General features: G+C 45.9%; 1 protein-coding gene across 1 annotated transcript in view; it reads left to right on the forward strand.

The window, feature by feature from the left end:
- ITGA10 (integrin subunit alpha 10) overlaps positions 1 to 14,965 on the forward strand; it is a 49,363-nt gene that overhangs the window by 23,685 nt on the left and 10,713 nt on the right. The window contains exons 8-24 of the mRNA XM_030187649.1: positions 205 to 355; positions 1,777 to 1,942; positions 2,331 to 2,404; positions 2,729 to 2,873; positions 3,171 to 3,319; positions 3,676 to 3,819; positions 4,276 to 4,479; positions 5,277 to 5,407; positions 6,171 to 6,337; positions 6,737 to 6,879; positions 7,424 to 7,534; positions 8,224 to 8,309; positions 8,411 to 8,552; positions 8,655 to 8,747; positions 9,160 to 9,236; positions 10,593 to 10,682; positions 11,181 to 11,265. Coding sequence (XP_030043509.1) covers positions 205 to 355; positions 1,777 to 1,942; positions 2,331 to 2,404; positions 2,729 to 2,873; positions 3,171 to 3,319; positions 3,676 to 3,819; positions 4,276 to 4,479; positions 5,277 to 5,407; positions 6,171 to 6,337; positions 6,737 to 6,879; positions 7,424 to 7,534; positions 8,224 to 8,309; positions 8,411 to 8,552; positions 8,655 to 8,747; positions 9,160 to 9,236; positions 10,593 to 10,682; positions 11,181 to 11,265 — 2,158 coding nt within the window. The remainder of the gene's footprint in view (positions 1 to 204; positions 356 to 1,776; positions 1,943 to 2,330; positions 2,405 to 2,728; positions 2,874 to 3,170; positions 3,320 to 3,675; positions 3,820 to 4,275; positions 4,480 to 5,276; positions 5,408 to 6,170; positions 6,338 to 6,736; positions 6,880 to 7,423; positions 7,535 to 8,223; positions 8,310 to 8,410; positions 8,553 to 8,654; positions 8,748 to 9,159; positions 9,237 to 10,592; positions 10,683 to 11,180; positions 11,266 to 14,965) is intronic.

Genomic DNA, 14,965 nt, shown 5'->3' on the forward strand with positions numbered 1-14,965 from the left:
AAACCAGGCTAGATTTTCACAGTGCTGGATTTAGCTGCCCAACTACCTAAGTTAGGTGACTAAGGCCTTTTCAGAATGCCCAATTTAACTGAATGACACATAATCAATCCAACAGCAAGAACTTTATATGAGAGACAGTCAGATTTAATGCCTAGAGAAAAATACTTTGTGGATCTAAGCGCATCTTTCCTTTAACCCTTTCAGTACAGAAGCCTTCAGCTCTGAGCGAGGAGGGAGGGAAGGTGCCACCCGGCTGATGCTGGTGGTGACGGATGGGGAGTCTCATGATGGAGAGGAGCTGCCTTTAGCGCTGGTGGAGTGCGAGAAGCGGCATATCACTCGTTACGCCATCGCAGTAAGTACCACGGCTCGGTTACAATGGCAAATCTTCCGTCTGGCCTAATGTGCCAGCACTGTTATGAGAGGGCTCCCTCCCCCCTGAGCCACAGGGTGAATTAGCCTGTCATTCTTCACTGCACTGCAATCTTTCATGAGGCATTAAACCCCCTCTGTAGGGTTAAGGATTACAGGACACTTGGTGCAAGAGAGAGAACATTAACATTGCTTCTGCTATGTCTAAATCTACTACTTACTACTTAACACTTCTAAAGCACTACTAGGGTTACGCAGCGCTGTACAGTTTAACAAAGAAGGACAGTCCCTGCTCAAACGAGCTTACAATCTAATGGACAAAGTATGCAGTCAATCAAATTGGGGCAGTCTAGATTTCCTGAATAGAGGTATAATGGTTAGGTGCCGAAGGCGACATTGAAGAGGTGGGCTTTCATCAAGGATTTGAAGATGGGCAGGGAGGGGGCTTGGCGTATGGGCTCAGGAAGTTTATTCCAAGCATAGGGAGAAGCGAGGCAGAAAGGGCAGCGCCTGGAGTTGGCGGTGGTGGAGAAGGGTACAGAGAGGAGGGATTTGTTCTGTGAGTGGAGGTTTCGGGTAGGAGCGTAAGGGGAGATAAGGGTAGAGAGGTAATGAGGGGCTGCAGATTGAGTGCATTTGTAGGTTAGTAGGAGAAGCTTGAACTGTATGCGGTACCTGATCGGAAGCCAGTGAAGTAACTTGAGGAGAGGGGTGATATGAGCATATCGGTCCAGGCGCAAGATAAGATGTGCAGCAGAGTTCTGAACAGATTGAAGGGGGGATAGATGGCTAAGTGGGAGGCCAGTGAGGAGTAGGTTGCAGTAGTCAAGGCGAGAGGTAATGAGAGAGTTGGCGAGAGTTTGGGTGGTATGCTCAGAGAGGAAAGGGCGAATTTTGCTGATGTTATAGAGAAAGAAGCGACAGGTCTTGGCTATCTGCTGGATATGCGCAGAGAAGGAGAGGGAGGAGTTGAAGATGACTCCGAGGTTGCGGACAGATGAGACGGGGAGGATGAGGGTGCCATCGACTGAGATAGAGAGTGGAGGGAGAGGAGAAGTGGGTTTGGGTGGAAAGACGATAAGCTCTGTCTTGGCCATGTTCAGTCTATTTACAGAAATCCTGCCTATGATAAGACAAGAATCCAGGGAACTGCAGAAAGCATTCTGTCCCATTTCTGGCCTAATCACTTCTGCTGGATCCCTGGGATGAGAGCTCTCCGGAGTTAGCATTAATCCAGCCTGGATCTTCATGCTGTGTCTTCTAACATTCCTGTCCGTCACATGTACTTTGGTATTCTACCTGAGCCCTGTGTTATAAGTGGAGCTTCGCCCCAGTTCTCCCAGCACAGAACCAGTGCTGACCGGTCTCTATTCTCTATCTCCTTCCTCTCTCCCCCTCCCACAGGTCCTGGGGCACTACATGCGCAGACAGCAGGACCCCGATGCCTTCATCAATGAGATCAAATTCATTGCCAGTGACCCTGATGAGAAATATTTCTTCAATGTCACTGACGAGGCTGCATTAAATGACATCGTGGATGCATTGGGAGATAGGATATTTAGTCTGGAAGGTAATGGGGGGAGTGAACATAGTTTTCCTGTGGCAGGAGAGAATGTGGTGGAGTGGTTTAGAGTAATAAAATGGGAATCAGTAGACCCCTGTTCAAATCCTGCAACTTTGGGCAAGTTTTTTCTGTTACCTACTTAGACTCATTATTTTTACATTGTCTTCATTCAGGAGCAACACACCTTACAGTTTAATATTTCCTTACCTACAGCCAAATCTGGGGTGAATAGTTTGGGAACATGTTTTTCTGCAACCTGAACTGCAATGTCACAGAGAGGAAAGAAGGACAGAAATATGAATATTCTCAGATCTTTTTATTTTTAGAGATCTCTTTTATTTTGCTTTCCAGACTTTACTATTCCCTTAGGTGTTTGCTGCATTTTTCTCTGCAGGGACTCACGGTTATAATGAGAGCTCCTTCGAACTTGAGATGTCTCAGATCGGTTTCTCTACCCATATTCTTGAGGTAAGCTGGGTTGTAGTTAAGGGAAGCCACTTGTTGAATAATGGTTTTAGAGTTGGAATAGATGAACACATTCTGAGATTTGTAATCCATTGTTGTACCAAGAAGCCAGTGTATGCAGATTGATCTCATGAATATTAATTGTGTATATCCTGAAAACCTGACTGGCTGGCATTCCCCCAGGAGAGGTTTGAGAATCAGTCTTATGTAATAGGTTCCAGGAGGGATCACATCACCTTCTGTGTGCCAGCTCAGCTCTGTCCTCCTGCCTGTCCACTCCAGCTGTTATAATGTTTTTCTACCCCCTCCACCCTATTTTCTTTACAGGATGGGATTCTCTTTGGCATGGTGGGAGCCTACGACTGGAACGGGGCAGTTCTGAAGGAGAGTCAACATGCACGGATCATCCCTTCCAGGGAAGCCTTTCAGAAGGAATTTCCAGTGGAGCTGAAGAACCATGCTGCTTACCTGGGTAATAATATATAAGCCTCCCCTCTCCTGCCATTTAGTTCTGCTGTTCTTTTTCCTTTTTGATGTTAATTTTAGGTGCTCTTGAACAGTGACAGAACAGGTGACCTGCATATTTTGAAAGGTATCATGCTATTGGTTAAGATTTGATGATGTCATGTTGCTCTTTTCTGAGACTGTAATGATCACATGTCCTTTCTGACCAATCACAGCTGATTAATCACAGAACAAATGGAAATTGTAACCCACCTTGAATAACCATCCCTTTCCAGTTAACATCCCTGTACTTTCCTATCTGCAGGATACACAGTGTCTTCACTCAAGCTGAGAAGCGGGAAATGTCTGTATGTCGCTGGCGCTCCCAGGTTCAAGCACAAAGGGAAAGTGATTCTGTTCACCATGAGCCGAAACAGCAGCGTGACTATTTCTCAAGCTCTGACCGGAGACCAGGTAGAGATAGCTGTGGCTGTGGTCATTTCTGGCTGTGCTGTATCCTGCTTTTTGTGTATCAGTGTGAGGCTTTCATGGGACTCATGAGTAGAGAGATGTGGTAGCCGTGTTAGTCCACATTTAAAGGTAATCCACAGCAATAAAATAATATATCTTTCTAATATGGGACTCTGAAAATCTACTTTGCATGTTTCATTTGCGGGGGGGGGGGGGGGGGGGTCTGATGGATTATCAGTAGAGCAATACTTTCAGCTGTCCATGCTGTGTATTCATGCTTTACATGTTTCCATGGAGGTCTGATGATGATCCGTACGATGGTGCTCCCTGGTTTATTTAATGGCTTGTTGCTTTCCCAGATTGGATCTTACTTTGGGAGTGAGGTCTGCCCCGTAGACGTTAATGGTGATGGAGTTACAGATGTGTTACTGATTGCTGCTCCCATGTACCTCGGAGCTCAGCACAGAGAAACAGGACGGGTCTACATTTACAGACTGGGCCAGGTAATCAGCACCCAAATCCCCTCACAGATCTAGGATTACTGACCGGTCACTCCACCAGTCCTATCTGTTTTACCTGACCAGACTGAGCAGGTTCTGGATTTACTATACAGTATCTGTGGACTTTGGATCTGCCTCTCAATGCTGGAACAATGGGGCAAAGCACAGAGTGGCTTATGCTGTCTACCTTACCTGGAACCATTGATAACCCTAAGAAATGCCAGGTTACCCTACAAAAGCTGGTCCTGCGTTTTGCACATCCATCCTAGTGTATTGTGCATCTGCCATTTGACCTCAGCCCAAAGTGTCTTTTTTTTTTAACTACTGGCCCCACAGAGAGAACAGCTGGTTTTGGTTGGGGTTTTATGCAAAGATCTTCCTGCTGAAGTTCTCCCTCCACTACACATGTATGTGTACCTTCATTCCTTGCATCTCATAGGTTTGTTTTTTAACCCCCAGATGTTACTGACCTATAATGGCACCCTTCATGCAGACAAGAAGCCTCAGGACTCTCGCTTTGGGTACTCGTTGGCTGCAGTCTCTGACCTCAACCATGATGGGTTCAATGACGTGGTGGTGGGGGCTCCTCTGGAGGATGATCATCGGGGGGCAGTGTATGTCTACCATGGATACCGGCTCACCATCCTGCCAAACTACAAGCAGGCATGTCTTGGCACAGGGTTGCACCACACCTCAGAGACCTGTTCATCTTAGATCAATTAAGCCTCAGCTCTGATTGAATCTTTCTGAGGCGTGAGCAGAGAATTTGTCCCCTCCTTTTGCTTAAATCATGTTAAAACCCCAGAGTCATTTTACATCTTAAGACTGCTGTATCCAGTCTTGCAAAACCTTTTGTTATAGGCACAGGAGTGAGAAAACCATTAGGGCCTGGTGGGTTACTATTGTGAGTGATTAACCCCCTAAATCTATGAAATTGGGCACCCAACTTTATGCTCAGCGTGCAAAGTTTGTAAAAAAGATCAGTTGCACAAAACTTAATTTAATAATTGGTGTTAACAGCCAATTGGTGTTAATTAGCACCAGTTGGCAGTTGCGCATTCAACTGACTTTAGTCACTATTCTAGAAGCTGTGTGCACAATTTTGCCGTGCGCAACTTCTAGGGGGCGTGGCCATGGGAGGGGCATGGGCGGATCATAGGTGTACCTAAGAGTTACATGCGCGGGTTATAGATTAGGGATTACGCACCTAATTTGTGACAGTTACACTTACACACGAAACGGTGGACTTATGCTAGTATTCTGCAATGCAATCCCGTGCGGAGTTGCCATTCTAGAATCTGCGTTCAGTGCGCAGGCATCCTGGCACCTAAATTTCCGCACCATTTATTAAATGTACCCCTTATTGCTGGTCACTAACTTCAGTTAGCTTTGCTCTTGCACAACAGTAGTTATGACAGGTTCAGTATGACACTGGGCATGTTTGTTATGATTCCTTTCAGAGAGTGGAGTCCTCTGCTTTCCCCCCACGCCTACGCTACTTTGGACGCAGTGTGACTGGGCAGATGGACCTGGATGGGGACGACCTGGTGGACCTGGCCATAGGTGCCCAGGGAGCTGCTATAGTGCTGAGGTCAGTGCTGGGTGATCTAATCTGCTAGGAGGGAACACATGTTTGCGGCAGCCTGGTATATAGGGAGTTAATACCACAGCCCTGGGAATATTTCTTCCTCTGCTGTGCAGCCACCTCTGAGACATGGGGTTTTGGTACAGCTCTGAACTAAACAACTCTGCATTTGATTTACAAAGCATCCTTAGAGGGTGGGAGCACGAGGGCATGCAGAAAGCTGATACCATGTTATAGAACAAGGCGGCTTGTAAATGAAAGGTTTTCGCAAAACCCATGAAAGATGCCAGGCAGCCTCAGTAACTGTCCCCAGAACAGCGCTTCTCAAAACAACCATAACCTTGACATCTGGCATTTTTCAGCCAGAGAAACATTTCGGTCCCTGAGTTCTGATCAGTGGTGGCATGATAACTTAAACCTTGTTGTAAACAGAAAGCAAACACAAGAGGCTGGAAAGCAGGAATTATGTGGGGACTTTGCCAACAAATATAATCTGCACTTATAGTCAATTGCCAAGGAGGTACCTTCAAAAGAAACTTCTTTAGGATGGTCATTGGAGAAAGAGTGATTGAGCTTCAGGGGAGCCGGGACAGCCTGAGACAGGCCTGCATGAAAATATAGCTCGGATTTTCCCTGCTCAAACCCAGGCCTAGCTCACATTGTCCTTCTGACAGTTTACATTGAAGGGCTCTGCTTCTTATCCAAATAATCGTGCCAGACACTCCGTATACCATCATCTGTGCTCTTTTTCTGCATCTGCACGAAACAGGTCTCGGAGCATTGCGCAAGTGAATACTTCCATCACCATCAACCCCTCATCCATCAACGTGATCCAGAAAAACTGTCAGCGGCATGGCAAGGAATCTGTGTGCTTATCGGCTACTGTCTGCTTTAGGGTGCTGTCCAGGTCCCCGGGGAAATGGGACACTCAGTTCGGTAAGTTGCATCGCAGAAGGTGTGTGTTAGCAGTTGTCATGCAGGAGCTCTGGGTCGGCTGTCATTAGACATAGGGCTTCTCTGGTTTTTTGGGGGAAGGTGGGATTTTTATTTAGTTAGGCACTTGAGCTAGCAGCAGCAAAAGAAGACCATCTCGGTGACCATTGTGGTCTCCAAGACCAGAAGTACAATCACTACTCTCTTCCCCCAACCCCCCTTAAAAGATGACAGAGAAAAAGCTAGGAGCCCATCCCCTCAGCGTCCCAGTAGGTAAAGAACTACATGACCCAGAATGCAGTGGGATGAGTGCTTTAAGCACAGCATGGCTGGAGCCTGGGAGCTGTAGCTGTTCTGACTGTTCCCTCCCCCCCCCCCTTTTTTTTTTGCATCTGGGCTCAGACATACGGTACAACGTGTCACTTGATGACAGGAAAGTCAGCACCAGGGCAGTGTTTGATCAGAACTCTCAGAAGCTGCTCCAGAAAGGGCTGCGAGTGCACGTAGGCAACACGACCTGCCAAACGCTGGACTTCCACGTCATTGTGAGTATTGCTTTTTCATCCATCCTGGAGAGAACAAGATACTCGGAAGGATTCGATTTCTCTCCTTTAGCCAATATAGGAACGATCTAAAGATAATGAGGCGCACGAGACTCTTTAGTGATCCTGCACACTCATCATGTCTGCCCACTTGTGGTGGTAGAGCATGCTGTGGCCCAGGACTGGCTTTAGCTCAAGGGCAACCAGCACCTCCCTCTATACCCTTCCACAGTATGTAGGGAAAGGGAAAGGCATGGGGTGGGGGAAATAGCAAGAAGGGGTGCTGGGTAGGGAGAGAGAAAGAGGGAGCCTCTGTCACGACAGGAGGGATTGTGTGCTGGAGCTTCTGTCACGACAGGAGGGAGCGTGTGCTGGAGCCTCTGTCATGACAGGAGGGAGCGTGTGCTGGAGCTTCTGTCACGACAGGAGGGAATGTGTGCTGGAGCTGTCGCTGAGGGAGATTGGTGATGCCCTTTTTAATTTTTGCACAGGTCTTTCATTAGCCTAGAACATGCCCTGCTAAGGCCAGACTGCTCTCTCCCCACAGGACACCTCCGACTACCTGAGGCCAATTGGAGTCACAGTGCGCTTCGTCCTCGATGAATCAGACTCTGGCCCGGTGCTGGATGAGAAGTGTGCCACTATGGTTAGAAAAATGGTGAGACCTGAGCTGATTCCCCAGAGTGGAGGAATAGCCTAATGGGTAGAGCAGAGGGATGAGAATTAGGCCATCCAGGGTTCAACTCTAACTTCAGCTCCTTGTGATCTTAGGCAAGTCACCTAATCTTCCACTGCCTCAGGTAGAAACCTAAGTTCTGATACTGAAAGCTTGCAAGGGATAGTGTGACATCTGTGCACAGTTTTCTAAGTGCATGATGCAGCAAAGAATTGTGTACTCAAGACACCATCACACAGCCTATTAAAATCCATGGTAAAAAACCTATTAGCTTTCAGTCCTGATGCTGAGAAGTGTGCGGAAAACTAGAACTGTGCATTACACAGTAGCTTTAATGGAGACGTAGAAAGGGTTAGTTCACTCTCTTACATTGGTGCGGGCTTCATGAAGTTGAAACAACGTAGGCAGGAGTCGCAGAGGGAAGCTCCGATGCTGCCAACCTCTTTCAATCGCTGCCTGCACCGTTCGTGCTGCCGAGTGCAACGTAGTAGTAAGTAGGGGAGTGAGAAGAAGGGTGCAGGACTCGCCAGGGGGAAAAAAGGTGCCGGCACAAAAAAAGCACTGCCTCTATGTTTAAACACATGGGGTGGGGTGGAGTAAAGCTTGTAGCTGTGCTGCATCTGCTCGGTGGTGTGAAAACACTAACCCCGTATCTTATCGGCTCATTTCAGGTACCTTTCTTTAAAGACTGTGGCAACGACAATGTGTGTGTCACCGATTTAATGCTCCAGGCCCACACGGATATCACTGGCACAAGGTAAGGGACAGAGCATGATCAGGCCAAAACTTTCTCACCTTAATATAGATTAGGCAGAAAAATGGGTAACCTAGGGCAAAATAACTACTCTGTCCTTTCAGGCAGAAGCCTTACACTATCCATCAAGGTAGGAAGAAGCTCGCCATGGACATCCTTTTGGAGAACCGGGGAGAGAATGCCTACAACACCAGTCTAAAAGTTTGGTTTTCCAAAAATCTGCACTTTGCCAGCCTGTCAGTCAAGGTGAGTCAAGCCTCCTGCCTCTCTGTTTTTCCTCTTACGGCCTGGGGACAGTCGAGGTGCACTTGGCACCTCATCTTACCTAATTCTTTATCTGTTTGTTAGGGGGACTCGCAGCTGAAAGTTGAGTGCACAGCCGTTTCAGGCAATACCAGGTCCTGTACCGTAGGCTATCCTGTTTTCCGAGCCTCTGCAAAGGTGAGGGGATCCTAGGTCAGATAGGTTTTCAGGCCCAGCTGATAAGTACCATTGTCACAAGAGTAGTGTTTCATGGGTGAGGAATAGCTTGCAGTGCCTTTAACACTAGGCCCCCAGTTCAAATCCTACTCATTTCACCTATGATATATTTGGTGGCCTGGGTAAAATGAATCAGTTCAGGTCCAGTGGAAAAGTCTCCTATGACAATATTGTGGTAATCTTGGCAGATAGATCAATGATTAGAGGCCTGGGTCTGGGGACCAGATTATCCTCTCCTCTTAAGAGGAAGACTCTCCAGATCTAGGGCAAGGTCCATATCACAAGGGATCAGAACCAAACCAGAATACAGATTCAGCAGGGCAGGGAGATCTTCTTCCTCACCAGGCAGTCACAGCTGCTCATCTCTCCACAGGTGAGCCTCCTGCTGGACTTCGAGTTCAGCTGTTCCACACTGCTGAACCGCCTGCACATAAAGCTAACAGCAACTAGGTAAGAAAGATGCAGGGCTGCTGAGAGAGAGAGCCTGGTCCAGAGCAGGGCCACGGCCACTGCAGTCCCCCCCACTTGGGCCTCCACCGCCCCTCGCCCCCCCTTACCTTCCTGCATCTGCTCCTTCCTCAGTCTGTCACTCTTCTGTTCCTGCGTGCTGGGACCCGGGTTATCGTGTTAACAGAATCAGCCAAGTCCCGACACACAGGAGAAGGAGAGACAAACTGAGGGAGCAGAACCTTCTGGCGTTGGGCCCGGAGAATCATGCCCCCACCTCCACCCCACCCCCACCTCTGCCACCCTGGAAAGAAGTGTCCACTGGCTTCAGTCAAACTTCTATTCTGCAATGAAGCTGAAGTGCATGAAGAATCCTGTAGCACAGCTGAATTTCCCCCAGGCCCATCCCTGGCAGTGGTCATTCGATTTTCAGCCACTGCCATGAATGAGGCCACAATGTCCATAATCTGAAAACAGTGGCACCACACGGTCTAATTCCTTCTCGGACTAGGGTGGGCTTCAGTATAAGCAGATGATGATCCCTGACCTGGGATAGAAATGAACAATTTTCTGGCATGTGGTAGGTTGTAGTGGAGATAACTCAAAATTTAGAGTAAAAGGAATTTATTATATTTTTAATAACAGATAACTAAGGGACCTTTTCAGAGAACTACACTTCCCAGCATGCAGCAGGGTAAAAAAGTTACTGGCCTTGGTATGCAAGCAGGGAAGGCGGAGGGAAAGGGGGAAGCTGAATTTAAGCTTAAGCATTGGTGATGGAATTGGGAGTAAATGGACATAAAGACAGAAACGTTGAAACACTGTGCCATTCTCTGCAGAGAGGGGTAAAACCCGGCCTGGCTCAGCTCAGCCTCTGCCACCAACATATCCTCTGGGAACACACATCCATTCAGGATATTCACAAATGAATATGCATGAGATAGATTTGCATGCACTGCCTCCTTGGTATGTGAATCTATCTCCTGCATATTTGTTGTGGATATCCTGAACCCCTGAGGTCTGGGCTGAGACTTGTAAAGCTGCATGGCTTATGCTATTAACCACTGCCCTATGGTGACACTTGCTCCAAACCAGATGTTTTCTCCCAAGACCCCCATAACAGGACATAGACCTGTTTGTAACTGAGAACGAGGAATTATTATGAATGAAGAACTGGGGGGGAGGGGGGCTGCAGGACATGGAATTAAGATACACAAATATTTCATGGAAACAGCAAGCTGGGAGCTAGTTCTTGCCTCTTGGCTGCATTTTCTTCTGCATATCTCTGTCTTTGCCTCCATTTTCTCAGCTGTTTTTTTGTTTTTTTTTTGACTGAGGTCTTGCTTCCGCCCTTTGCAGTGACAGCACAGAGAGGAACGAGACACTGGCTGACAACACAGCCCAGCTATCGGCCTTCATTCGCTATGCACCAGAACTTTTCATATCCAGGTGAGGAGGAGGGAGCAACAGGGAAGCGCTTACCCCCTCACATGTCCTGGCCATTTCCCCAGGGCAAAGATGGCTTTCACTTTTGCTGAGCAGCTTGCAATGTGCATGGAGGCTGCAGTTCTCCAGGATCCGCTGTCAAGTTTGGTAGTGGGCTGCAATCAAGGGCCATGATGGACAAGCTCACTCAACTCAAGATGGCCTCTCTCCTCTCCTATTAGCAAGGGATGCAATTGGTGCCCACATGCACAATATTAGCGATCAGATGCAGATAGGAGGGAATAGGTCAAAGAGAAATAAATAAAAGTGGGTGATGTGAGAATCCTAATAAGCACAATGGATTGTGTAAACACTAATAGCAGCAGTCAGAAGGCAGCAAACTCTAAACTCACCTTTGCACCTTAAAGAAGTTAAATTTCAGTATAATTTCTCTGCCTCCTGCCCCCATGCCTATTTGTTGGTGTTCATTGAACTAGGTCTATCTGTGTCTTCCCTACACAGTGAATCAACCCTCAACCGCTATGAAATCCAACAGTCTCGTAGAGCACAGCAGGGCTCTGGACCTGAATTCAGAACCACCTTCAAGGTAATGTTTTATTTCTTCCTGCAGCCACCCTCTCTAGCCTGTGAAAGATTATAGGTCACACCTGTGTTTCTTGTACAAGCACTCTACAGTATAAAGTCCTTCCCCAATGGAGTTTTAGGAGGTTGAGGGGTCTCGACCATGGGCTGCTTCATAATTTAAGGTCTTTGGCTTATGTCTTTAAGAAGTCAGTGGTCTGATGATGTGCGATATCTCCATGTCTGATGAAAGGTGGGAGGCTGGTGCACCTTAGGGTCTGCCCAGTAAACCTCTGACAGGCTTGGGCTGGAATTTAACCCCAAAGCAGTGGTCTTTAACCTCTCCTCAGTGACCCAGTTGTGTTTTCAGGTTATCCACAACAAATATCCATGAGAGATTTACACATTTATTACAGATAGCCTGAAAACCTGACTGGTCATGTAGGCCTGAGGTCTAGCTTGAGAACCCCTGCCCTAGAGAACCTGTATCATTATTGGGTAGTCTCCATGGCCTAATCACACTTGCCTGGGTGTGGCCAAGATATCTCTCCATCATGTGAAGGAATGCCTTTACACTCGCAGGAGAGTGTTTTCAACTAAGAGTGTTTTCAACTATGTGCTTCCTAGTCCCTTTTGAAGAATTTGATGACCCTTGATAAAGGCTATTGCCAAAACTTGGCCAAGTTGGGTCCTTCTTCAGTAAAATGTTAATGATTACATTATTGGTTGTTCATCCTCCCTTGGACTACCTGTGCTGTTTTTTGCATGGCGAAAATATCACATATCACAGTCCCTGTGAGGAGGCTCTGGTTGCATAGTGAGCTGGATTCACTAATAGCACGGGAAGGGATCTGGGAAATTTGAAGGTTGTTAAAGTAGTTCAGGATCAAATATTAAAAACTGCATTGATAAATGTTGGTTTAGTTAACACTAGATCTGTGAAGAATAAATTAGTAATGATTCAAGATTTTGTGGAGGATATGGATTTAGTTTATTATGCACTACAGAATCATGGCTGTTAAATTCTGATAAGGTACTTGTGAATCAATGTTGTCCACCTGGCTTTCATTGGGAAAGGGCGGATGCATTTCAGCTAAAACTTAATGCAGAAAAAAACACAATGTTTTATACTCACCTCACAACATAACACAAATAATGTATGTTACAATTCATTTTATTTTTGTTACATTTGTATCTCGCGCTTTCCCACTCATGGCAGGCTCAATGCAACGGGCAATGGAGGGTTAAGTGACTTGCCCAGAGTCACAAGGAGCTGCCTGCGCCGGGAATCGAACTCAGTTCCTCAGTTCCCCAGGACCAAAGTCCACCACCCTAACCACTAGGCCACTCCTCCACTCCAATCTATCACTCAAGAACCAATATACAATACTATAATGTATTCTTCTTTTCCGTGTATGTATGCACCTTAATGCAATGCCTTTGTAATTCTGTTACCCGGAAATGGCAACCACCATTACGGCAAATGTAAACCACATTGAGCCTGCAAATCGATGGGAAAATGTGGGCTACAAATGCTACAAATAAATAAATAAATACTCCACCATAACCACCCCAAACTTCTCCCTTCCCGCCTCAAACACTCTGAAAATTCTTGGAGTTACCATTGATCGAAATCTCACACTTGAAACCCACGTGAAGAATACGATTAAGAAAATGTTCCACTCCATGTGGAAACTCAAAAGAGTCAAACCTTTCTTCCCAAGGGCCATTTTTCGAAACCTGGTACAATCAATGGTACTAAGTCACCTGGACTACTGCAATGCACTCTACGCTGGCTGTAAAGAACAGATCATCAAGAAACTTCAAACTGCCCAAAATACCGCAGCCAGACTTATATTTGGAAAAACAAAATACGAAAGTGCAAAACCCCTAAGAGAGAAATTACATTGGCTCCCACTCAAAGAACGTATCGTGTTCAAGATCTGCACAATTGTTCATAAAATTATTTACGGAGACGCCCCGTCATACACGTTAGACCTCGTGGACCTCCCACCCAGAAATGCTAAAAGATCTGCCCGCACTTTTCTTAATCTCCACTTCCCCAGCTGCAAAGGACTAAAATACAGACTGACACATGCGTCCAGTTTTTCCTACATGAGCACGCAGTTGTGGAATGCACTAACAAATCACTTGAAAACAATTAACGAAATAACTAACTTTCGCAAATCTCTGAAAACCTATCTCTTCAACAAAGTCTGCCACGAGAATCCATAACTAACCACAATACATCACCACTCCTCCTTTATTCTGAGTATCTTCTTCCTATAATTACCTGAACAGATCATCTCGTTATCCTTGTTATATTTGTAACACCAATTGTATCTTTTGTACCCTGAAATGGCGATGCCATAACAGGTCTTTGTAAGCCACATTGAGCCTGCAAGCAGGTGGGAAAATGTGGGATACAAGTGCAATAAATAAAATAAATAAATAATAAAGTACAAATGTGGGGGTGGGTCATTGAGTCTTATGCGGAAGAATCTAGATTTAAAGTTGTGTTGTGCTCAAGTGACTGATTTTTGGAAATCCTAGTAGTGACTGGTACTAGCATGAGTCTATGTGTAGCTAGCCACTTAGAATAATGAAGGGTAATTGCTCTCCTTTTTTCAAAAAATGTTAAGTGGTTTGCCTATTACATTGGATAGGCTTTGTATTCTAGGTGATTTTAATATACCTGTTAAGATGGATGAAGGTTTGTTGCATGGGTCTGAACCAGTGTTGTTGTAGATGCTTAAGGTGTTGTCTTTTTGTCAAGTAATTAATGGTTCTATATATGTGGCAGGGAATATTTTAGATTTTTTTTTTTTTTTTTATCTCCTGCATTTTTGCAGGAACTTTGTCAGCTACCGAAGATTGATGTAGTTGGCTGGTCAGATAATGCTGTTTCAAGAAAGGGGTTAGTGAGACCAAATTTCACAATTAGTGATTTAAAAGAACTCTGGATGCCGTTGTTAAATTTTGATGAGCAGAGTTTATTTTATGATTTGGTAGACGAGTGGTATGATTCTCTTGGTTTAGCATTGAAGGAAGACTCAGGCAGTTTTTCAGCTAAGAAGAGAGTTATGACAAATTGAAAGAGTGTGGTGGAAATAGATTTTGAAAGTTACAAGCTTAGGTTGACAGAATATTTGAAGTTCTGTGAGGAGGAGAGAAATCAATATTTTAAAAAGATTCACACAGCTATGAATAAACCAAAAGAACTATTTTATACAGTAAAACAACTAGTAGAAGGTCATGATTGTGATAACCTGGTCCTGAGGCAGAGACCCTTGCATGGCTCTTGGTACAGAAGTTGGAAAGGTTGGATAGTTTTGTTCTGTTTTCACTGAAGAAAACCCTGGGGAAAGACCGAGAGGGACTGGCAAAAGTACACCTGAGAATGAGGTGCATAGAGCGCCGTTCACAGAAGAGAGTGTGTATCAACAACTTGGAAAGCTAAAGGTGGACAAAGCCATGGGGCCGGACGGGATCCACCCCAGAATACTGAGGGAGCTCAGAGAGGTTCTGGCGGGTCCTCTTAAAGACTTGTTTAATAAATCCTTGGAGACGGGAGAGGTTCCGAGGGATTGGAGAACGGCGGAGGTGGTCCCTCTTCACAAAAGTGGGGATAGGGAAGAAGCTGGAAACTACAGGCCGGTAAGCCTCACTTCGGTTATTGGAAAAGTAATGGAAGCCATGCTGAAGGAAAGGATAGTGAATTTCCT

This window comes from Microcaecilia unicolor, chromosome 14, assembly GCF_901765095.1.
Source record: "Microcaecilia unicolor chromosome 14, aMicUni1.1, whole genome shotgun sequence".
Classification (NCBI taxonomy): Eukaryota; Metazoa; Chordata; class Amphibia; order Gymnophiona; family Siphonopidae; genus Microcaecilia; species Microcaecilia unicolor.